This window comes from Rhyacophila brunnea, unplaced genomic scaffold, assembly GCF_057557595.1.
Source record: "Rhyacophila brunnea isolate RB1 unplaced genomic scaffold, BYU_Rbru_1.0 scaffold_24, whole genome shotgun sequence".
NCBI classification, from domain to species: Eukaryota; Metazoa; Arthropoda; class Insecta; order Trichoptera; family Rhyacophilidae; genus Rhyacophila; species Rhyacophila brunnea.
In genome coordinates, this window is record NW_028232904.1 from 17,942,774 (window position 1) to 17,969,413 (window position 26,640).

At 35.5% G+C, this 26,640-nt stretch overlaps 1 protein-coding gene across 9 annotated transcripts in view; it reads left to right on the forward strand.

The window, feature by feature from the left end:
- LOC147069135 (E3 ubiquitin-protein ligase RNF13-like) overlaps positions 1-26,640 on the forward strand; it is a 538,012-nt gene that overhangs the window by 36,924 nt on the left and 474,448 nt on the right. For 7 of the 9 annotated variants that reach the window (XM_085951501.1, XM_085951502.1, XM_085951503.1 and 4 more), the window contains 6 exons: positions 1,952-2,060; positions 2,657-2,831; positions 3,436-3,650; positions 4,697-4,833; positions 7,364-7,501; positions 11,354-18,122. In XM_085951501.1, coding sequence (XP_085807627.1) covers positions 1,952-2,060; positions 2,657-2,831; positions 3,436-3,650; positions 4,697-4,833; positions 7,364-7,501; positions 11,354-11,717 — 1,138 coding nt within the window. In that variant the 3' untranslated portion in view covers positions 11,718-18,122. Of the gene's footprint in view, positions 1-1,951; positions 2,061-2,656; positions 2,832-3,435; positions 3,651-4,696; positions 4,834-7,363; positions 7,502-11,353; positions 18,123-26,640 lie in introns of those variants that run through there. The other 2 variants (XR_015071263.1, XM_085951507.1) reach the window with 2 other exon arrangements.

A 26,640-nucleotide genomic window follows, 5' to 3' on the forward strand; every position in this document is an offset into this window, starting at 1 on the left:
AAAAGCACATTCTCAAGATTTTGCTTTGTCATATGTGATAACTATGTCAACATTTGATTACTTCATCTTCATATATGTATTTATAAATATATGAAATTGACGAATTACAAAAATTCTCATCGAATGCAGTCATGGAGAACGCTCTGACTTGCTTCTGTCTTCAAAGCGTTCACAAAGTACCGTCATACTCGCACATGCCATCATGTTCATGAAATACCCTATAGCTATGTCTACATTTGATCTACTGATACTGATACTTCCACTTCAACTTTTTAATTCTGGTTTTAACACCGAGTAGTTTTGTAAGCGTCTTAAGCGTGAATCAAATTGAGATGCGTGTCACGCGTCATGCGCGGCGACAACTTTAGTCTATGGTTTCGTCATTTTGCAGAAAATTTTGAACGAGCACCATCTCTGTAAATTTAGTGAAGAATGAATGACACTGATGAAGAGTGCCAACTATAATGTATTAGTAATTTGAATTATAATTAATTATTCATGCTAATTTCAATTAATTTTGACAGTTTCTACGTGTGCCTACGTTAAAATTACTTTTGACATGACATCCATAGATAATATTTTGAACAGAACCCGACCTGCAGACCATAGATAATAGACAACATTCTTATAGAAAATACATAGTACCAACCGCAAAAACGTGATTTTGACATGACATTCGATGTGGAATATGGTAAAAAAGTTCAAAACGTCATGCAGGTGTCGATGCGGTGCAGTTCAACGTAAGGTGACCTTATTGTTGTTTTAGTGATTTCGGCAGATTTTGCCAACTGACATTGGTCGTTTAAAGGTTCAAAATGTACTTGGAAAATGGAGCATCAGTCTGATAACATTTTAAACACCAAGAACAACAACATTACACACTTTTTACTGTGACGTCACGTGATAGTCCGCGACATGTACCTAAATTTGGTTCGCGCTTTACGCACTGCGTCAACTGTCTACACTTGAACGTCAAATAGTTTTCAATTTTTCACCGGAAGCAGTGTTGTCATTTTTTCATAAAGCTGATTTTAATACAAACATGTAAAAATTATAGTATTTTGAAAAAACTATAGTACACAGAACATCTTTCGTTTCGAATCACTCGAAATTATAGTATTTTTGGCGTATTTGGCGAAAAATTATATAGTATAATTTACTATTATACATTTTTTGCGGAATCATTCGGTTGGCAACACTAACGTGATGTTGAACAGAAATCTGCCACTGGCGGAGCTACGTGCCTTAGCATTTTCATGAAAAATGGCCATATTGAAACCGGTTTGAGGCAGGCAAAACACACGTTACGCACGCACTGTGCTGCAATATGAAAAATTGCTTTAGACAGGGCTTATGATCAAGAATGGTATGAAAAATCAAATTTCAATCAGTCCATCTGAGGCTCTGATCAACATAAAAAAGTCTTACTTGTCTACTGATTATCAGGTTAAACTAACATGCACCACAACATAACTTTGGTTAACTTGTGGGTGTCATGAATTTATATGAAAACGCATTATAGTATTCACACTGACTACTAATAAGTGTAGTCAGTTTCGATGGTCTCACCCACAAAATTGTCACAGTTGGTAGTCGAGTACGACACTCATTAGTGGCTTGCCAACTACTCACCGCCAACGCTACATCCTGTCAGAGAGTCTCATTCACTTACATCTCATGGTTGATCGTGTCTGAAAGTGCAGATTCTTTTGACACAAGAGATATTTATTTATAAACGAGATTCACAAGTATTTAATATGCATCTTTGTCTTGTCGTCGAAAAAGCAATTAACTCAATAAACAATAACCAAATAGTTAAGATATTTGTTATTTTAATTCCATTGCAAGTTCAATAATGTTGTACCTAATTCGAAATTTTCTGTAATTAGAATTTTTGTGTAATTCACAAATTTTTGCCAGTTTTTAAATGTTTACTTTGTATTACTTTCAGGTTTTATTTTGTAATAAATGGCGACCTTCCGTTTAATGTTAACACACATTTGCTGTTGCCTTTTGCAATTGTCGTAGGGGTGTGTCTCTTGATCATCATTGTCATTACGGTAAGTAATCATTTGGTTATTTTGAAGATTATCCATTGCATGGAAGTCAATGATTATAAAATCATATTTTATAATGTAAAATGGATGGCTCTCTGAATATTTTAGTTTTTATTTTGAGGTCATAATATTATATAAAACTGTAGAATATAAGTATTCCGACAGACATGGAGGACAAAATGTGATTTCTTCCAAATTACATGTCAATTACATACCTGAATAGAAAGTTTTAGATTGTATTTAGTTTATTGGGTTGTCATGAAGGTTGCTATGGGTGAAAAAGGTAATATGTCTCGTGTAATCTGTAATGTTCGATAATTTGGACAGGAAACGAGAGAGTGGAAAATGAGCACGGAGATAACAGACGTGGTCTTATCAAAATCCGCAGTAGCAATGATAAACAATAAATACATTAACCCCACCTACTTTCTGCACACGAGAAAAAATAGCATCTGTACATATTAGTGGTTAACGGCTAAGCAACAAAATGATACAAATATTTTTTCCACCAAGTTAACAGATTGTTCAGGTTTAAATTACTAACTTACCCATAATTCCTCATTCCTGACGAAGTTCTAATGCATCTTGTATATTCACAGGTAGTGAAGTGCACGAGAGACAGGAGGCGCGCGAGACGCCACCGATTGCCCAATAGCTCACTGAAGAAGATCCCCACGTGCAAGTTTGCCAAGGGGGATCCTTACGACACGTGTGCTATCTGCCTCGATGATTACGTCGAGGGAGACAAGCTGAGGGTACTCCCATGCGCTCATGGTAATTATTTAATAATAATTTTGTGATTACGTAAATAGATCATTCGGCTTTTTACCATAACACAGCTGTAACAATGTGTCAGCTGTTGGCTATATTTTTTTCATGATTTCATATTTAATAGTGTATAATATAACTATTTAATACAAGATATTTTCAGCAAAATTAACCTGAGGTTATTTATCTTACTCGTAGAGCATTCAATTACAGATCTAAAGATTGACTTTTCAAGTATTTTGTAACGCTTTTTCGTTACATCGTCGGAGAAAAAGCGAATGTGACATATTAGGCCTTTTCAAATATTATTCAGTCAGACAGTATTCTTTCTAATCTTTATTATAAACTTGTTAGACATTTATAATCATCCACAGGTAATTAATAAATAAATGTCAAAAGTTAAAAATCCTCCTCCTGTAAAATAGCATTTTGGTTAATAACGGCAATTCTGCTGTATGAATCGTAAAAAAGTTTTACTTGGTATGATTATAAACAGCTGATTTCCATCATTTCCTGCAATAAACCAGTCACACCAGTAGCAGATTGGAGCCGACTAAGGTTGATCGAAATTATGTGTTGATTTTGAATGTAATTCATGTTTTGTTTTTAGCGTATCATTGCAAGTGCATCGACCCGTGGCTGACGAAGAACCGACGCGTGTGCCCTGTGTGCAAGCGTAAGGTTTTTGCGTCGGGCGAGAGGACCTCTCGCAGAGGCAACCCGCCCTCCCGAGGGTCGGCCAATGCTAGAGACACCCACTCCGACAGTGACACTGACGATGATCAGGCTCCACTAGTCAGGCCCACGACCACACCCACCACACAGGTATGGATCGTTCCTCGTTTCCCCAACATTCAGAGTATTTGCCCCACTAACTTGCAGCGGCGGAAACTTTCTTGCAAAGTAGTTTTATAAGTGCAGTCGTACCAAATTGATCTAGGTAGAGGATTACGAACTGAAGAACACCCTGATGGCGGCCTACCTCTGATAGGATAGAAGAAGACTTATTACCATTGTAATATTATTTATAGATGCTACTCCTTTATCATTCTGCAATCCTTAATTGCTGTAATATTTATGAATGAAAGAATAAATTAATTTTTACTATTTGTTACTATTTAAATTCTCAAATGACACATGACGAGTGACCGGTGTCAAATAAATACATATCGTAAACAGAAATAAAAATTGTATTAATTATCTAAGCGAACACCGATCAAAAATACAATTGGAATGAATAATTAGCATGCGTTTAGTATCCTACACATGATATTTGTGAATAATGTACACTATAAGCGTAGGGCATGGCAATTCACATTTTATAACATTTTTCTTAAATTGTAGGTTTATCTTTGACTTAAAATAAAAAAAAAATCTTTTTAATGTTTTCAGATACATAATATTTATTAATTAATACAGTTGAAATTGTAAATTATCAAAAAAATGTCTCAAATTGCAAGCTTCATATTTCTCCGCTAGTTGCCTCTGGTAGAAAGGCTGAGTAAAGACATCACCTTAAAATTGTGGTTGTAGGCTGTAGCTGTAATAAATTTTAAGTTAATTTTTGTTTTTATATCTGCTTTACTTAAATTTAATTTAAAAATTAAAATTTCACTTTAATTAAAATGTTGTTTTTAAACGATCGACACATTAACAGTTTTGCTCGGTATACCCGAGAAGTAGCTCATTATAAAAGTGAATATATGTTTGGAGAAAATCATAAACTAAAATGTCAACGAATGTTTCCTCGTTATATCCGTTATCGTAATAACCGAGCTCGACTGTAGTTAGTTTAACTGTTTATCATAATATAGACATAATTATTTACATTTGGCCTTAAGTAATCATTAATTTTTAATTGCACTTTGCAGGGAGGAACTTTTGTGCCGCAGAGAATAAATCCGTTCGTCCGAGCTGTACGGTCATCCCTGGCTGCAGCTTCCACCCCGACAGCAGACAGAGTAAGCCCCACGTCAGACAGACACATGCGGGGAAACACGGAAGACAGGTACTTGGAGTTCTTTTTTCTCTGTGCATGCGTATGGATAACATATCGCTGCTTTAAAAATCGCTGACGCTCTTCAATCTTTTCAGATTACTTCATATTGTCCAGTGACTTGTGGGTTGTTGGGACAATACCGCCAATGTTTTGGGGTATTATCTTGGCTTTGCCTTTCGATATTTTTTTTCTACTAAATATTATTTTTGCATTCATCTTGGGATCCAGGTTTTTCTTTCAATTCACCAAACACCGAAATATGTTCAGCAGTTTTTGCATAATTTCTAGGAATAGATATATCATCGGTGTTTTGTAAAAAGGGCGAATCAACTATTTTGGCGAAATCGAGATTTTAATGAAAATACGATATGTACCCCACTAGCTTTGTTGTGTAAAAACGGCGAATTTGCATCTCCACAGAAAAGTCTTAAAAACGATAATCGACTAAAATTAAATTAATTAAAATTACGAAATAAAAAGCAAATGTGACATGATATTATGACAGTATTCTTTCTAAGCTTTATTATAAACTTGTTAGATATTTATAATCATCCACAGGTAATAAACAAATAAATGTCAAAAGTTAAAAATCCTCCTCCTGTACAATAGCATTTTGGTTAATTCACCCTTTATACAAAACACCGACGAAATATCAGCGGCGAACGGTGGAGGTAGGCTGTTAAGATCTGACATAAATAGTGCACACTTCACTTTTTCAGTCATACGTATTTTGTTTTCATTGAACTAATAATGCCTGTACATGTGCATTGATTTACTTGCATCAATAGTGTGTATTTTAAATATCGCGATAATAACTGTTTACACGTAAAAGTGCTGACTGTCTTATCAATCTCATTTTTCAAGAGTAAGGGAGATGCGATGGTGTCATGATACGGTACTATTTGACAGGTTGTGAAAATCGGTTAACCTCAAAATGAGTCTTCGCGGTTTAGTTCGTTTTTGACCAGCAGGTTCGCCACTATCGTTCTACTGCGCAGGCGCAGATATCAGACAGTCCAATTTTCGCGTGAAAATTCAGAAGCTTTTGAACTTTTTTGATCCATGCATGCAATCTTGCAAATTGCACGATAATAGGTTTTTTCTTATGGCTGCGATAGTACGTATGTACTGTCTTTAGTAAATCCATGCACTTGTAAACGGGGTATAAGGCTACAAATTGCAGGTAGTGTTTAAAATTCGATTAAACCCTGTGTAAAACAAGCTATTGATATATAATAGTTATGGGTTGAAATACGTGGAAAGCATTGCTTAGGCAGATTAATGATGTCTATTTTGTCAGCGCATATGAAGCATCTTTCAATGTTTGACCGGTGTTGCAATCGCAGCGGTGTTGTCAATGAAATGTGAGAGATATTCTTTACTCGTTACCCAATAAAAGGCATTACACGTCATCCCATTTTGGTCAGTGATAATGTTTTTATTGAGTATGGTGGTATTATCGAATTTATAACTATCTACATTTGTGTAAGATTCTTGTACCCATAACATGTCTAATTAAGAGCCTCTCCACATGGCGCATTTTTATGCACGAGTGACAAATCGCGCGTTCTCCAGGTACATGTTACCCAATTCAGCTGTCTACAAGCACTCGCGTGTTTTGACTCTCGCGCAACGATCGTCTGCAAACGCCAGACTCTGGACAATCGCAGCTTTTACAGCCATTACAAAATGAAATACGACCGTTTGGCGCTCGAACGCGAGACTTTTTATTGCTACTCCCAAATAAATTACGTCATCTAGGTTGTAAAGTGCGGAGAATATGTATTGGAAGTAATCGCGAAATACAAAATCTCATAGAAACCGACCAACACCATCGAGTTGTAGTGCATTTTTCTACACTCGCGTTTGTTTTTTTATGCTGATTCAAAAATGAATTACGTCACCTATTGTTTCAAACGTGCAAACTACGCCGTATCTGGATGGAAGACATTTTTGGTTCTCGAGCGTAAATCGCGATGGGAATCGCACCGTGTGGACAGACTCTAAGTAAATAATTACAAGATAAAAAGAACTTCTTATATACAAGGTTTTTAAATTTTCTGTTGAATTATTATGCTCATTATGCTCAAACTAAAAACATACAAACAAACAAATATAGAATACTGAAATGTCATTTTGACATTTTTGATTTCTATAGTAACGCACGTATATATTAATAATTTAGTTGCTAGGACCACCCCCTTAGCAACCAATAATAGTCTTACTTTTTACGGATTTTTCTGAAATAACTTTCCATAAAAAACAGAATTAACTGAAAATGGATTCAATTCTGCTTAAAGATGGTTAAAAGTATTAAAAGAATGCATTGGCATCGTGTTCTGATATATTCTAAAAGTTTCAAATGTCTAGCTAGTCAGGAAGTTAGTTAAAAATTGATTGCAAGATTTGTACTGGACAAACAACCACCGGATAAACAAGAATACAAGCTAATAAAAACGTTGTAAAATAGTTTTTTTGAAGATAGAATGGCAATATGTTGCCTGATGTACTCTTGCATGACATATGGTGTATTTTGCAGGAGCATGACGGGCCAAGGTCATGGACAGGTACAGGCAGCGAGTGGTAGCTGGCCGGAATCGTCAGGGTCTACTCGCGGCGCTCCCTTTCTTGCCGGAGTGCTCAACCTCAAGGGAGAGAACTTGCATCAGCCCAACAGGTCAATATGCGTTGACATTTTTACAACTGTAGACGGCTTCAAACCGTTGGGATTCTAGCATCCTGTACGCTTGGTAAATACCAGTGGTAAAGAATAAACTTTAGTACAGATCGACATAACCTTGCCGTAAACGAATTATACTTCTTTCTGGCGCTACAACCGTGTGTGGGCCTTCGCCTCTTTCCAGCATCTGCCACCATCCAAGTCTGCCCAAAGTTGCTTCCTTTCATTTTAGGACGCCCAAGGTCCTTCAATCCAACTTGACACTATCCTTCCATCAGACTAGCTCTTTATCTGTCAGTTTTTTTTTTGCTGTGTGTGTGACTCGTCCGTCCTGTGTACATGGGCCAGCAGTTCAATTAGTAGGGTGGCGTCCAGTACAGATTGTAAAACTCATTATTGTATCTCTGCCCCCTCCTGTGTGTCATTGATGGGCCGAAGATACCTCAAATGAGCCCAACGTTTTTTTCATGTTTTTGATCATGCACCAGATTTCCGAGCGAGATATGAAGCGCCTAGTTTCAAAAGCCCCTAAAACGGTTTTTGAAATTTTTTGAGTTAGATATGTATTTAGATGGATATTTTTGTTACCTATATAATGGCCAAAGAATGAACTTTAAAAAACGCCAAAAACCGTCAATACGTATGATCAAAAATCAGAGTGAATTTCAAAACCCGCTAAAATGGTTGGTTATGCTTTTCAAATACCCCTAAAATGGAAAGCCAAAATACTCTTAAGAATGTAACGAATTAAAAAATAAATACATAAAGTTCACAGATTTAATAGATATGATTTTTTCACATTTTTCTCAAAACTACGAGGGTGGGTCAATAATTCCTTAGAAAAAAGCATTAAAACAGTTTTTATTTTTGTATTTTTTTTTTATTTCTCAACATAATCTCCTTGGAGCTCAATACACTTGGTTAGACGTTTCTCAATTTTTTTTAAACCGTCAGAAAAATAAGTTTTCGGAAGGTCCTCAAAATAAGCATTTGTCCGATCGATGACTTCTTCATTTGAAAAAAAACGTTGTCCACTTAGCCATTTTTTTAAGTTTGGGAAAAGGAAAAAGTCACTGGGGGCTAAATCTGGCGAATACGGTGGGTGGTCGACCAATTCGAACTTAAATTCTTCAATTTTAGCCATTGATTGTAAACATGTGTGAACACGGGCATTGTCCTGATGAAAGAGGATTTTTTTCCTGTTTAAATGAGGCCGTTTTTCTTCCATTTTGTTTTTTAGCTGGTCCAATAAAGATGCATAATAATCCCCTGTTATTGTTTTTCCTTTCTCAGAACTACCTAAAATCGTTGTAGGGGCTTTTGAAACTAGGCGCTATGACAACCGGTCTTATTAGTGTTTTCTACTAGATTTCAAGTGTCAGTTCAGTACCTTGGAATATAGCACCTAAGTATGTACATTAAACCGAAGTGAAATTGTACAATTGTTTCTAAACTTTGCTGGCACACAAATGCACTTACATTAGTTAGAACGGCATGTATGCAAACAATTATATTAAACTAAATGTAGTTTTGACAGTCCATATCGTAAAAATTTGCACTCTCAGAACAACACTCCGATGAAAGAGTATTTCCCTTTGTCAGTGTAGTTGTGGCTGAATACTTTGGTATTTGTATGAAATTTAAATCAGAATTTACCTACTTCTATAAAATTTTATGTTAATAAAATGATAAGGGTAGAAATTTATGTCTGCTTGAGGGCATGTCTTTGCAATTCAATATTGTGAGTCTTTAACCCTTTCTAAGCGTTACGAATCCCGACTTAGTACAACAGTGCGCGTTGTGATTTCAAGCATCAATAAATCGTAATAAATGTCAGTCAAACATACACAAATAGAGTAGTAAAAAATCGGAGTCAAGTTCAAAAATGATTATGACAGAACCTAATATTTTATGTGACTCTAAAAATAAACATTCGTCGCCTAAATCTGATAAGAAATCACGAACAAGACTTCTTCATTGAAAAAATGCCAGCTTACTCGAGCGGCGCCATGACACTTACGAAATGGTGCTGGACTAATGCGTCGATGACAGATTAACAAGTGTAAGAACAGTTCAGTATTCTTATAGTCTACCGGCTACCATTTCGACAAATATGTCATACACATAATGAATAATAATATGGTTTATGACTTTTATGAGCATTTTTGTTGAGTGTGTTGAAAAAATATCAGTCATAAATAACTCATTTTTATAGCATCCAGGACATCTCAAACTGTGTAACTTTTGTTTGAACTCGCATACACATTGCAGCACTGCAGGCCGAGTATAAATAAATCATCCTTGAGAACTACTGGCTATTTGAGAGTGATGTACTTACCACCAGTGCCTGGTTTGTACCTACCATTGACCCTGAACTGAATGGAATCGAATGACACATAGTTTATATAACAAAATGGTTTATTTTTCGAATACCTATTACAATTCGTAAAATATTAAATTTCAAACACTTTTTGCACTTCTAAATGCTTTATAGTCACCACAATTTTATTTTCAAGTTCATTTGTTTTTTTTTATTATATTACTTCAATAACCTGGTACTAGAATAGGTAATCTCTTATTTTATTATAATGACGTGATAGTAAGTAACTCGAGTTATTTTCGACTATAAATATAAGAAGAATTCTACATAAAAAAAATAGTAGTCATGAATCAAACCCTTTTGAATAGTATTACGAAAAAAATAATTCTCAAGTGTCTGTCTCACACCAGCAGACGATGATTTGCCGCGCAGTGTATAAAAATTCAGTAGCGCGGCACCTGGTGTTTGCGTAATACGACAATTTCCGCATTTATGCGGGAACGGGCGTCTGAGTGTTCGTGTCTTTTCTTTATAAATGGCTGATAACTAGGGTAAATAAATAATTTTTGTCTGTTTCACCTAATACTATAACCAGAAAATAGTATTTAAAAATGTTAATCAATGATAAACAAAGAGACATATTAAATCGCGGACTTCTAGGTATATTTAAATGACACCTGGTTCAAATTATTTTCCGAAACTATAAACTCGCGGATAATATACTGGCAGATAGGCGAATGAATGCAATCTCCAAAAGCATTCCTTTTGTAAAAATATTTTGTAAATTCACTTTGATCAATGTAACTTTCGAATATTCTATTTAACAGTTTACGCACCAAATAGTTTTTCAATCACTAAAAAACAATATAACTTATTATATCGCAAACTCGTATCGTTACAAACACGTCAGTCAAATGTCTTCGGCGCACATGCACTAAGAAGCGATAAGACACTATATACGCGGCAAATTTGAATTGGCCCGATGACTGATATATTTTTATTCAAGACACGCTCCCGAAAAATATTTATTTAAATTAGATAGAACAAAAGTTTAGGCTATCCATTGACAGATGTCAAGAGAAGGATGATTTTTGAATAAATTAAATCAATATTCGAATTATTCGCGCCTGGCGGAAAGCAGTACTAGGCAAACGAAAATCGAAATGACTTTAGTCAGCTGACGCGCGGATGACTCGCGCGTATAGGCTGACTAAAGTCAGTTGCCGCGTTAGAAAGGTTAGAGATATAACGTTATTACATGTGAAAAGAGGATTTTTTTTATTAAGTATGTCTGATGTAATCCAACATAGCCATAAAATGAGTTAGGTACTGCTTAATTCGTTGTGGGTGTCAATATATTGTATAGATTTGTATTGGATTTTGGCCTGCTAACTTGCATTCAAAGCAATACACCTCATCCACCTTGTCAAACAGATCGCATCCTCCATGATGCAATTGGTAGGGCGCTCGGATGTCGCCATTTTAATGATAGCACAATCCAATTTCATAATGTATTGTTATCTTTTTAGATCGACAAACCCATTTGAAGACGAAGAGGCGGCTGTGAACCCCTTTGAAACTTCGCGGAGTCCGTCTCTGCGCACCTTCGTAGAAGAAGAGCACCCGAGACATAAGAAACTCATAAAGCGCGTCCGGCCCAAACGCAGAGGCTCGGACTCTACGCAGACGTCTAACTCCAATGCTTCCACCGCCAGCAGTAATGATAGCACAGGCGAGCGAAGCATCCACGAGAATCCTGCAGTTGCTGGCGACGAAGAGACGAACCGCGATCGAAATTCAGGACAAATAGGTGTCGCTGCGCTGCCCAATCTTGAAAATATTCAGCCTGGCAATGATAACAGCAGGCCTTCTAGGAATGATTTCATCGTTTAGTGGAATCCCGCTTTGTGATTCTTAGGTTTATAATACTTATGTTTGCAATTATTGAGTTTGAAAGCTCCGTATTTGTGAATATAGAAAACTCAGCTATCGTATTAGTTTTTTTGGGTTGTCACTTTGTGTTCGTCCTTCTTCTTTCCTCCTACGTTTAGATCTCGATGCAGAGGCCCAATACACCAGATAAATACACTGGAACCCTGATAGTATTAATAGGGATAATAGGCTATTTTTAAAAACGTCATGGATTCCGGTTCTTTCAGTAAAATCCAATATCCGATCAGGTATCTCTGGTCACAACTGGACACAGTCAATACATTATTACCCGCTTTTTTTTCTGCATTACGATCACTGTTGGTTAAACAATACCCTTTTGGCACAATTAGATCCGCGCTTGCATTCATCCACCTAATGGTCCGCTTCTTACGACAACTGACTCGAAATGTCAAGGAAAGAGGGAGAAAGAACACGGTGACAACCCAAATACTAAATAATATAACAATCTCCACCCATAAAGTTTGGTCTTGTGGGTGCTTTGTACCGTCCGATAAGGTTTAAATACAGTAAAACCTTGTTAATACGTACACGGTCAATTCGAAATTTTTGCAAAAATTCATATTTTTTTTTTTAAATAAGTATTATTCTCGGAGTAATGATATGTAGAGGACCTATTTTTAGGCAAAATGAAGCCGTATTTCTAGCGTATAACGCACAGTGGAACAACGATTTTATTGTTATCAACTTAACTATGAAACGTTATACCATCGTGTTGCTTCTCAGTACGACGACCAAATTTAAACACAACATAGTTAGCCATATGTTCTATTAAAATAACTAAAAATAATTACCACTAACTTTATATTTAACAAAACTATAAATTTCAGCAACACGTGCTAGCAGTTTTTAAATGCATGTCATCAGCCAAATCAATTTTATCCGGCGAGTTTTAATTTTTTTTAAATTCAGTCGGAGAAATTTTATCTTACTTTAACGTATAAAGCGGAGATATAAGCATGCCGAATGCTTTCTCACTTACACTTATGGTTAATTTTTTTCAGGCCTTGGTATTATTGTTTTTTTGCCATATATTTTGTATTTCAAAATTCGTAATTTCAAATTAATCAACTTGCGGCTGAGGACTTTCAGAAACATCTTCTTAATAATTTTTATCGATGAATTCACTATGAAAGGAAAGACACGAATAACAAGCTTTTACTGTACACTAATACCCCGTTTACACGTCCATGGATTTACTGTTGACAGTAAGTATTATCACGGTCATAACAAGAAAATGTATGGGTATACATGTATTATCTTGCTGTTGGCAAGATTGCATGCATGAATCAAAAAAGTTTGGAAGCTTCTGAATTATTTTCATGCGATAGTTGAAAATTTTTCGATCTGCGCCTGCGTAGTAGAACGACAGTGGCATACCTGTCGGCAAAAAAATGAACTACAAACGAATTTTCAGTTTGACCGATTTTCACTACCTGTCAAATAGAACGAAATAGTACCATAAAATGACAACACCGCATCTTGCTTACTCTCAAAGATTGAATTGGAGAGACAGTCAGCACTTTGCTGCCAGTAAATCCATGCACGTATAACTCCTCCCGACCATGTCCGATCATAATAGGATCATATGGGCCTCCACAGAGTAGAGGTTTGCCACTTGCTCAACCTATTAGGTCCATACCCTGACTCACACACAAATTGAAAAACAATATGTGTACTTGCCAGACCCAGGAATCGAACCTGGGACCCACGGCGTTATAGTCCAACGATTAAGCCGCGCGGCCACCATGCACGTGTACAGGCGCTATAATAATACATTGTTTTACCGTCAAGATTGGTCACAAAGCGAAATGCCGTATAATGAATCATTTAATTACATACAATTTCATCATTCCTTGTTCGAAACGAGAGAGCTTTTGAAAAACTCCGAGGTGTCTTTTATGAAATTTTATGATGCAAGCGTTCATGACTTCTTATTATTCGTCACTGTTCTGGCAGAAGACACTAATTCGAAAAAATGACACATTGAGTTAGTTATACCAAAATGTTCCTTATTTCAAACTTTACCGTCTCGAAACCTTCTTAATAAATAAACAGTCTTTATTTTAAAGTCATCCTTTTTACAATTACTTAATAAACTCACATGATAGACCATTTCAAACATCTTAAAAGCTTCAAAGTCAAATTACTCAAAACTAATATTCTCCAGTTAGTGTGTTCTGCCAGAACAGACACGTATTGTTCTGCATCCCATCCAAATATTTCCATTTCCAATTGATTACATACATGCGTAAACTGTTTTATGCATACATTTTTTTGTGATGTTGAAACTACATTATAAAGTTTTTTTGGCTAATACTTATATATGAACAAATATATTGCGCTATACATGGAAATTACGCCATAGTTAAAAAGAGGCTGCGTAGCGAAAAGTCATATAATATGCGGGGCCGTATTAGTGAGGTATAGTGCACTCAATTTTGCAACACTTCCGTATGCCATTCTTAAGTTTGCGATGGCGGACTTTGTGATAAAATTTACAATGCTTAAATTTACAATTTGAATGTTAACGTAATAATACATAGTATGTCATCTTTTCTTTGTTTACTGTACAAAACTTTGCAATGTTTTAATTCACACTACCTATCAAAGTGTACATTTATTTTGGAATGAAGTCAAGTGCTAAGGATTCAACTGATATAAATGCACCAGTGACAAAGTTGATTAAACGGGTGAATTAAATGCTTGTTTATTTTCACACGAGGCAGTTTCCTGTTTTACATTGATATGTTTGTCGTGATACAGAAATCTGCTCCTATTTTTTTTAATTATGTCACTTTTACTTGATAAATCCTCATATCTTAAAGTTATGTATACAGTGCACAAATGGATAATATTTACGGTTGTAATGCTTCAATCGAAGCTTGAACCTGTTTTGGATAGTTTCTGATCAGCGTTGGGGTAGCGACTCTGAAGATAGCCACCGATGACAATGACATGCGGAAAATGCTTACCAATCTACTGCTTAAATATCGGGAAGAAGAAGACACTGAGTTTGAAGCATATATTATTATCGTGCAGTTTTAATTGATGAAAATGAACTTCTATCAAGCACAGTCGCTCGTAGTATTAATATTATTTAGTATTTTTATCATTCGATGAAGTGACTTTGAGTTTCAATCAATATTTGCGGACAATCAATTTGGATATTTTTGTCAGTATTCCAACACGGCAGCCGATCAAATAAGGCCTTCCCCGGAAAAAGAGTATTATTGCGTCAATAAAAGTTTTCGGTAAATCAGTTCAAGTGTCGCGCCATACTTTTGCCTGGTCACCTAGAAGTGAGAGATCGATGACGTGCAGCATTGTTTTAGATGATTTTTGAACTGCCGTATCGTGTTTAATGCTATTATGTATCTAAAAAATTATCTAAAGAATTCAACATAGAGCTACTTTTCCGTAGATGGGTTCAATTGTTCGTTTACATCTTTTCCGGCTACTGTAATTGCGTGTCCAGAAACTTGTACGTATGCAGTTCACCGTGGAAATGTTATATCGGAAATATATGATCGTATATTAAAGACCGTCCAACCTCTTTAGGTCGTATAGTTCATACTGACATAAAATTCATGTCTAAATAAAACATAGTTCTTGTCGGTTTACACTTACAGGAAGTCAGCAGCAAGCAAATTTTGAAAATGGCCGATATTCTGGATTATTTGTTAGGTTAGGTTTTCATTTTTGAATTCATGAAAATTGCCAAAATCAGCTATGACAATTGAATTAATGTTCATAATATTGAATCTAGTTCATAATATTGAATCTAATAAAATTGGAGACCGTATAGTATACGGTCATCTCTTTCCGATAAGAAAGCTCATGGCGAACTGTGCCACGGTGAAATGTTTTACGTACCTACAATTTACATGTAACCCTATAATTGAAGGGTACCCGGTAAACTGTATCCCTCATATTCTTTATTTTTATTTGTCACTTTAGTTATGGTTGGTGACATCATGGTCTCATCAAATCGCGGGATCACAAAAATTTTTGTAACTGAAATTTAAAAAGTCATAACATTCTTTTTTCAAAAATATACATGTTTTTACAAACACGCTTGATAGAAAAGCTAGAAGGTTTTCTTCGCGAGTAGCTTTTATTTAGTTCTTGCAGAATTACATAAAAATATTCTTTTTGTAAGTTAGCATATTATGAAAAAATTTAATGTTTTCATTTTGTAGAGTGTAAATAATTACGGTAGCTAAGTAACATCGCGAGTCTAATATTACAAGGTTCCAAGTGTTCATCGTTGAGAAAATAAACCCAGCAATGAATTTGTATTCTACTCTACAACAAGATCTTCCAGGCTACGTGTTAAAACTGTGAACTAATAAGCTCCCCTCATCTTTAACCGCACTTCGATTGTAGCGACGTCCGGTTAGCGACGAGTTGTCTGCGTGTTAAAATGAACTAACAATCTCCTCCTATTTAGTTAACACTTAGAACCTTGTAGTTCTCCACTCGCGACAAGCCAACTAAATAAATTATCGTGTTTACTTGGCTTTTTTTTTGACTAAATTCTTATCGTAACTTTGATGATTTTCGGTATTTTTTGAAAAATCCCTACATTGGCCATATCCGCCCTTTAGCTGGAGTATATTGACACCATATGGCGCTTTTAAGAATCCTTGTCGCCCGCCAATCTTTTTGCGTCATTCCAGATCATGCCAAAATCCCGTAGATATGCCGTATATACTCTGTGGATAGTATTCAGCAGCCTTCCAGGACGCCGAAATTTGGTTGGTGGCTTGAGGAACAGGGAAGCCAGGCTGAAGCCCCATTGTCACACTTCATCGTAAAATCTTTTACAAGCCCCTTTCCCGGCCTCAGATTATGTTAAGCGGTTCTATGCCTTCAGCGAGCTATCTCACTCTATGAGGCCGCACATACAAACTTCGCAAGTTATCTTGTCCGACTTTAAACTCAAATTACTATCCACTGTCGATTGATTTGCATAATTAAAATTAAACACGGTGATGTCTGTTTTAATAATTATGAAATACTATGCCACAAATTATCAGTATTACGGCGATTGCAGGAATAGCTTTGCTCTACATTCAACATGTGTCGTTAAAAATCTGCGACCTATCAGATATTGTTAGTGTTTAACACACGGCTCTACCTAATGTTTTCTGGACTCCGGAATATTATATTCTTGCAAAAAAATTTGTGATGTCATATTTTCTATAATCCCCCCTAACGCCTTCTTAACAAATTATCACATTATATTGGACACCTCCCTCCCTAGAATGTGACCTCATATATGGCCTTAGAGTTTGTCTAGATGACAGATGACGCGTGTCTCACCGCGATACGTCGCGAGTGCACGTGGACGGCTCAATGAGGTCACATGTACCTCGACCACGCGAGAAGTGATACGCGGCGATTACTTGTGGACAGCTCAATGGGTCACATGTACCTGGAATGCACGAGATGCGCCATCTGGACAAGGCCTTACTGAAAAAAATATTTTCTTTTACCTGTTTGATTTTGTCAGTAAACCTAATTGTTATCAAGTATTTACTCACAAGAAATACACGTATAAGTAGACATTTAATTTTATTCATTTCGCAATACTAAAATGAAATCACTTAGGCGAAATTGACCATTTTAATGTTAATTCTAGTATTATTATGAAATGTACATATTTTATAAAACACCCTCGTAAAAAGGGTTGTTATAAAATAATAGGTTTAACTCTTTCCCTTACTGAGTGATATAAAAAATGTTTAATGAATTTTCTGATTTTATCATAATTAAAATAAAAATTATCCATCCATGTAATTATTATTATATTGTAATTTTTATGTTGCCACCTGTTAAGGATTGATGTCATTATCTTCTTATTATAATCGGTTCGTTTCTGTGATAAAATAAGTGCTATTTGAACATTTTGCAGAATTGTAGAGGGAAAGAGTTGTTTACATTAAAAAGACTTTGGAAAAATAAAGTTGAAACTCAATACAGCAAGTGTTTTTTTTTATTTTTGTTTTTTTTCTGTACTGGACAAAAAATAAATTCTTAGTAATTTTTTTTCATATGTTGTGGAAAAAATATAATTTTTTCCTAGATGGGATACAAATTTTAATTATGTTTATTTGCAAACATTATAGTCAAGATACCGTAGGATTAGGTAATGTATAATTTAACGAAACAAAATCATTTAATATATTTTTTAGGTTAGGTTAATACTTTGTTCTTCCTTGTTATGGCATTTTTAAAGATGTGAACAGTATAGATTTGTAAATATTCTATTGTTTTATTAAATAACTTTTATATTATGTTATTGTAATCTGTAAATATTAAAATACATTATTTTTTAGAACATGTCATAATTATTATTAGTTTATACATAATTATTTAAAAAAAAAATGTAAACTTACAAATAACTTGTAAATGACACAACTAACATTTTTTTTATAAATAAATAAAAAAGAAAATGTTATAATTTTGATTTATTTTTTTCTCCTTTATAGGTACAGTACACTCTCAGTAATCCGTCACTTGATTATCCGACAACTACTATAATCCGCCATTATTTTTCCTAGTTGAAAGCACAAAATCAATTGGCCAGTATTCGATTGTCAAATTCAGTAGTATACAACGCAGATGAGACGGGTTTATTTTGGAAACTTCTCCTTCGTAAAATGTACGTTCATCGCGAAGGAAGTAATGTACCAGGGCGGAAAGTCCCCAGGACTGCATCACAATTATTATGCCGTGCTCCAATGCAACCGGACACAGACTGAAGCTTTTGGTCATAGGGAAAGCCAGGAATCCTAAGCCATTCAAGAATATCTGCCTCACTGAACAACTGGTTGTGTCAAGTGATATACTGTTTAATATTTAGTTAATAAACTTAGTTTATAAATATTTGTAATTTAGTAATTAATACTTGATTTGATTATAAATAAGATCAATCGCCATACAATGTGTATTATGGTAGGTATAATATGTTTTATAACTTTGCACTTTTCACTACTGATATGCCTTTTCGCCTGATAACCTCGCATAAAATTAGATAAAATGATATTATTTATTCACTTGTATTAATCTTGTAATTATGTAGTACCTAATAAGAAAATAAATAGATTATATATATGTAAAAAAATATTTTTAGAATATACATTCATCATTTTCATCCTAGAGCCGAAGTGCAAAGTTATAAGGAATATACTCTACAATACAACAATGCAGTGATGTCCCGAGACAAAATGCCGCCCCTGGGCAACGCCATAATGCCTACAATATTTTTTATCATCCGTGTTCGTGCCATTTCTGGTCACCAAAGACGTCGAAGGGCAATGGAAGTAAACTAGACATCGCGAACCTGACAAAAAATTACAGTCCTGTTAAACCTTTTATGTTAATTATTACATTTTGTTTCTAACCAGTCAGGTGATTTTTTTAAAGGAAAAATATTTTCGTTATCGAGTAAGTACTCAGTTTAGGTAGCTATTTCTATACATATCTACCAAATGATTCTCCTCGATATGCCGCCCCCAAGCGACGCTCAATCTGCCTACCCCCACGGGACGTCACTGCAACAATGGTTATGTTGTGTTATGTTCAAAATGAACATAACTAACATTCATACTCTGGCAACCCCGACGAATATTTATGGTCACGTCATGGAGCGTACGCTATTGCACAGATGTCGCTGACAGAATTTCCGGGCGCAACGGACGTCGCGAGGTGTGAAAGAAGCAACAGGGCTTTTTGATTCTGTCTGTCATCCAGTATAGTCGTGCTCTGCTTTGGTTCTACCCAACATTTATAATGGACGTCACTTAAAGCAGCACGATTGCAGCCGCAGTGCTTGAGGCCTCTGTGTCGTTCGAGTTTGGTATTTTAAAACTATTATTATTTGATTCACTTATCTTCCAATGTTTCTTTTAAAACTTAGCTGCTTGCCTTTATTATAGTATTTCCTTAATAACCCTTTAATGTAATATTCTTGTTTTTGCTATAATATAGTTTCGGTCAAGTACATAAATTGCTCTTTCATTTATTATTCCCCCTTTCTTCCTCACTGCTATATAATTATAATCTTTCACGGTATCAAGACCGTGTGGCGTCCAGGACTTTAATAAGTACATCTTTTAACCATAGATTGCACGTGTCTTCGAAGTTATTCGAAGGGCGGCAAATCTAGAAGAATAGTACATAGAAATAGGTACCTAAACTTATATCTTTCAATTAAATACTTCAGCTCACTGGTTGGAAACAAAATGTATTAATTTACATGAAAGGTTCAACAGTACTGTATTTTTTATCGGGGTTGCGATGTCTAGTTTACTTCCGTTGTACTTGGGCGTCACGTCACGTGAAGATTTGCGAATTATATTTGGATTATATGTAGGTACATACTAACGTAATTAATTTATCCAAATATTTTTACCAGTCACTTGCGAGTTTCGAAAGTTGTCAGGAGTATTTTTAAATGTATCTGAAACCGTGGACTTGAGTATTGTCGATTGAAGTAGAGATGGCATTTAAAATAGATTTAATTGTATATATGTATTTTTTTAGTAATGTGCCTATTCATACAACACATTTATTAGATATTGGAGTCATGCAAGGATGATAAAAAATACTGTATAAAAAAATGGGGCGGCATTTTGGCGCTGTCTAGGGGCGGCATTTTGTCTAGGGACGTTACTGAAGATTGTAATCTACGGTACCTTCACATGTTTTTTTTTATGGAATATGGGTCTTTTTGATGAGTCACAGAATATTACATTTCCTATTTAAAATTAATGCTCCCGTCTCTATGGCAGATTAATGTGCACAGTTTAAAATGACATTAATTTTAATGCCGGCACCATTTTAATGACGCCGTAACATTTATGGTTATTAAGTATTTTATGATTTTGGGTATTAATGTCCTGACACTAAATAAATTATTTAATGACAGAGTCATTAAGGTGATAGGTATCTGTATCAAAATAATTACATCTCATTATCGTAGGGCTGCCAAAATTTTATTTATGTGGTAATAATCGTACATAAAAAATTACGTATAGGTAATAAGTAGGTACATATCGGAGTCTGAAATCATGTGAATAGATTTTCACCATAGGCCATCCCTAGAAAAGGGGAAATGGAGTAAGTCCATTCTACCATCCCGACAGTTGGTACCCTGGTTTGTAGAGTCTCCTTTGAAGAAAAATGAGGTTAAGCGGATACTGAGGCTGAGGACACACAATGGGTAAAAGCAGTAACGTCCATAGACAAAATGCCGCCCCTAAGCAGCGCCAATGTGCCGCCCCATTTTTATACAGTATTTTTTACCATCATTTCATGACTCCAATATCTAAGAAATGTGTTGTATGGATACATTAGTAACAAAATATATACCGCTAAATTTAATTTAAATGCCATCTCTACTTCAGTAGATAATATTGCGGGTCCATGGTTTCAGATACATTTAAAAATACATCTGACAACTTATAAAAATATTTGGATAAATTTATTAGGTTATTATGTACCTACCTATAGCTAAAATATAATTCGCAAATCTGCACGTGTCATTGCTGGTCATCAAGGACGTGACGTCCAAGAACAACGGAAGTAAACTAGACATCGTAAACTCGACAAAAAAAAAAAATACATTCCTGTTAAACCTTTCATGTTAATTAATACATTTTGTTTCCAACCACTGAGCTCATTTTTTTATGAAAAGATATTCTCGTTATTACTAAGTTTAGGTACCTATTTCCATATATATCTAATGATTCTCCTCGATTTGCCGCCCTTCGAGCAACCGCCGCCCCCAAGCGACGTTCAATCTGCCTACCCCCACGGGACGTCACTGGGTAAAAGATTTGATGTCTTCATGGGAAGAAGCAGTTCGCAGCTCTGAATGTGATGTTTTGGAGGACATTGTACATATAGCTATACAATGCCCTAAATATGAACGATACAGAGTACAACTGCGAATTGCGGATATCCTTGAGAATGTCGACGAATTGAAAGGTGCCCTGACGGTGGGTAAGACAGGAGAGCTTGGCAAAATTGTAAAGTTTTTAACAGAATTGGAGTCCTGATCAGCGGATCCCCTTCTAGAAGATGACAGCGATGATTCTATGACAGCGAGTCGCAGTCAAAGCCTCTGTAAAATCATATAAAAAGTGCGTGTTGGACATAATACGCAAAGCTGATAAAATAAACGATGGAACAATATAAAAAAGGCAGAATATGGTAGATGTCGCCAATTTGAATGACAATACGCTGGAATATCGCCAGGCAAATAGAAACAGCATATTCGGCGGCCTGGTCGGTAAAGCACCCGTCTATCGGCTATAAGAGCTGGCGGGTTCGATCCTCCAGCTGGCAGAAATTTGATCCAGTGTACAATGATTATAAATTGTGATTATTTTTTTCTAGTAAAATCAAAAATCAAGTAAAACAGTCTGTTAATACTATAAATTGTGATAGCCAATATAATATCTCACTTAGGAACGAAAATACAGTTTAGGTACTTTTTACTTTAAATACCATCACACAGTGGTAGGTATATAAGTGCTTATGTACCTATATGAAAATGGCGACTCAAAAATCAAAATATACAGGATCGACGAATTGACAATGTTCTGTTGAAATACGTAACAGCAAATAATGTGGTACTTACCTGTAACATAGCTCGGCACATTTTAAACGCTGTAAAGATACATCTAACCTAAGCAGAGTCGCACACACACATTGTCTCGACTGTGACACGTCGAATTTGTTGATGTGATTTTGTTGTCATTCACAAAAGACAGTATAACACCTGCTTGACACATGTAACGAATTCGATATCAAAATGTTGCGTCGATGTATCTGCAGATGCGGCATTTTCATTCGTTTCGGCTAGCCACGTGACGTCACTGTCTCTATGAGTGTATTTGAATCTCAAATTGGATTTTCCTTTATCCAACTGGAGATTCTAATCGGATGCATTTGGAATCAAGTAAGATCAGCGTCGATAGACTGCAACTGCAGTGCTGTGTGTCTGACGCCTAATAATAGTATGGTTAATGGACGATAGCGAGGGTCGGAGTGTAGATTAGTACGTGAAAGAGCGAAGACTTTGTAGTTCCATCAATCAACGCTGACATCCGTAACCATGATGTTATAACACAGTGACGTCCTTGGGCAAAGTGCCGCCCGCAGACCTAGAAATTCCATCCCCTTTCATTTTCTATTTCAAATTGTCTACAAAATCGTAAGGTTACCTACTTATATTTATTATAATTTATTTTCGGCTATATGAAACAGCAGATACACCAAAAATTTAAATAAAAAAAACAAACACACCTATTGAGAATTTCCATAAAATCTTGTCTCAAAAAGTAGTGGTTTTAGGTATTTAGAAGGGCCATGGCGCATGACAGGTTTAGAGGTACCTATTTTATCTGTGCGTAAAACTGCCATTACAATTTATGTATTATAATGGGTATCACAATTAACACACCAATAGTTAGATATGTTGTTAACATTTTTATACCTTTAAGCTAAGAGCTAAGTTTTAAGCCAAGAGCTTTAAGCCAAGCTTTTTAATGAAGCTTGTTAATTTTATTGTATTTATTCCTTTTTCGCCGCCCTTTACAACGTGCCGCTCCATAGCAACGCATGTCCTGCCTGCCCTCACGGGACATCGCTGGTTATAACGGTAACGCATTAGCTATGTTTTACCATTTAGACAATATTCCATATTCACCGTTAAAATTGTAAAAAAAAACAATGTCATATAATTTGAAGCGAATTCTTTATTTCACCTATAATATTTTAAAACTATAATTTGGTTGTCGCTATTTGTGATACGATTTTGATTATAAATAGGTTTCATATTATAATATCTAGATGTCAATACTAACCGTTGCATTATCTTGTTAAAAAAGTAATGAATTATATTTAGAAATATTACATTATGCCCTGAAAGATCCGAGTTAGGCCATGTTAAGGTCACGTGAGTTTAGGGCATGCTAAAGTCTTGAGTATATTGTAGAATTAATAAATAAGGTGTGTACATAGATTTGGTAACATAAAGCATAGTATAGTAGTTTCGTTCTACATCGGCATTGTTGTACGCTAAAAACGATTTGCAGTTGTGTTGGTGTTTGTTGGTAGTATTGACACAGGGTGTGCATGAAGAATTACGGTAAATAAGCATATTTTTATGACTTATTGTTTTAATAAAATATAGAATAAAAATGCGTACATTAGAACAGGTACCTATATATTATTTACTTATACCAATAGTTACAATTCAATGAAAACATCCTGTTTTATTATTTATTTAGTTGGGATTAGGAATATACAATGTTTTGGAATTTATAAATTAGCCTTAACGATATTATTATCATTATTTAAAAGATTAGTTATAAATTTATAGAGAACTAAGCAATTAAAAACAATTATAATACCGTAAAGACATAATTTTGTTGGCAATGTCATTTAATTATATTACAATTAAATGTATTACAATCATTAGGACTTCGGAGAACAATTACAAATGGCATTTTTAACTATAAGTATAATGCTGTTAAAGTAAAATAAATAATAGGAAGAACATAATTTAATCGTGTATTATTATTTATTTAGTTAGGATTGGGAATATACAATGTTTTGGAATTTATGAATTAGCCTTAACGAAATCACTATTGTTATTTAACTTAAAACACGCCAAACCGTTCTTAAACCAACTCCTTATGCATTCGAAACTTCTGTCACAACACTACTTTCACTACACATTTGTTTTTAATTTTTTACGTATGTATATATATTATATATAACTTTCTTCGTTTGGGCATTAATAGTATGACTAATTAAACGGGACATTATAATTCAGTATGCGTATCGTTTCGATAACAATCACTATATGAACACACTGTAGACGATTGCAAAGAATGAGTTTATGGTATGTTTATTACCAGCAACTGTCTTTAACAATAGAAACTCCGCCTTTTATGCCCCTAAACTGCACGGATAACCAATTGGTGATAAGGTAATAATTGCAGGCGGTTCTAAGTAAGGTTTTATTACAGGGCTTAATGCATACACACAAATAATACCAACACAGATGCGAAGCAATTTTAGCGTACAACAGTGCCGATGTAGAACGAAACTACTATACCCACGTACGTTCTTGCTTGATGGTTTTGCTCGATCGAGCATGTTGACTTGGAAGCATGCTCAACGTTGCGTCCACACAGCCGAGCAACTTGACACAAGACGCTGTGAGGCCACCGTCGCACCGTCACGACTTCGACCAGCACCGCGATTTCCTAACTCTCGTCTCGTGTGGCACCAGACGAGATGACGTAATTGTGTCGTCACGCTCGAGGCATGCCGACCGCGCACAGAATAACCATAGAAAATATTATTACGATACACCTATATGTGTATGGTGACAATGAATAGCGCCGCTGTCGGAGTAGCGTAATATTCTCGAGTGCTATTATCACTCCGGTAGTACGTCATAATGATGTCATATGACGTCATCTCGACCGGGAAGCTTGCACTCGCAAGTTCTAACATAGAGCCCCAGGAGTGAGAGCGAGGCCAAACGAGTCTTGCCGGTGCGTCCTCACTCCCTTACTCAAATTACATCGAGCAAGAATTACGGACCTTCAATCTTTTTCGGATAGCGCAATTTGTTCGATGTCGAACAAAAAACCATGGAGCCAGATGATACACACGTTGAGACATGTTGGAATCAGCGTAAAACCATCGAGCAATAACGTGCGTGTGTACCTATTTTTAGATTAGACATTAGGTAAGTACTAACACACCTCCATCGCATGCTCGAAGAGAAGGAATGTTGTTTTTGAGGCGGAGTACAGTATTTTCAGATTATTTAAAAGGACCATGATCCGAAGTGAATAAGAAAATGAAGATGGTTGGATAAATGAATTTAAGACGTGGATTTTGGGGTATGCATTGTAAATCATGTGTTTTCGGGCAATTTGTGTTTTGTGTCATCTCACTAAAAATAATTATCAAGATTTAAGGAGTTTACTACAATTACCTACTTCCATAAGCTTACTGTCACAAAATAATAGTCGATGATAGTATATACATAACCAGTTAAAAACGTTTGAATGATTTCGGAATGACAAAACTATGGGGCAGATGCAAAGATGACATAGTTAAAATTATTAACATTGTTAACATAAATGGTACCGTCACCAAAGACGTCACTGCAGACTTGAGCAACGTATATGGCATACTATGTCGAAAGAGTCAACATATTACAAATACAATTCAGGCGAGTGGCGCTAGTTAAAACTAACTTAAATCTCGATTGAAATTAAAACAAAATATAACACTTGCCCGAAATTTATGTATAATACATTTGACTATCATGACAGGTTGTCACTTCGGTTTCTCAATTTAGTCACTATAGTGCAGTGGTCTTCAAAAACTGTGGTTCGCGGAACCCCGCGAGTCAAAAAAAATTGAAATGCGACTGCAGTTAACATCAATGGAGCTAGACTTCGACAAATTGTGTAAAAAATGCAAGTAAACCCCAGTCACTAAATATAATGCAAAATGCAAGGGTAGGAGACAGCTGAGGAACGAGTTGATGCTACTAGTGAGTGAAATTACATTATTTTATGTTAAAAAAATAAATAAAAATACAATAATTTTCTTTAATTGTCTTTAAATAAAGTAACTATAACACATTGATCTATTTTGAATATTATTTTAAGATATATTTGTCTAAGGATGGGATGGGGTTCCCCGAAAATAAACTTATAATTCTAAGGGTTTCGTGAGTCGACAAAGTTTGATGACCACTGCTATAGTGTGTCTACATGTACTAAACGACTGATTTCGACAGCCTAGCTTTAGACGA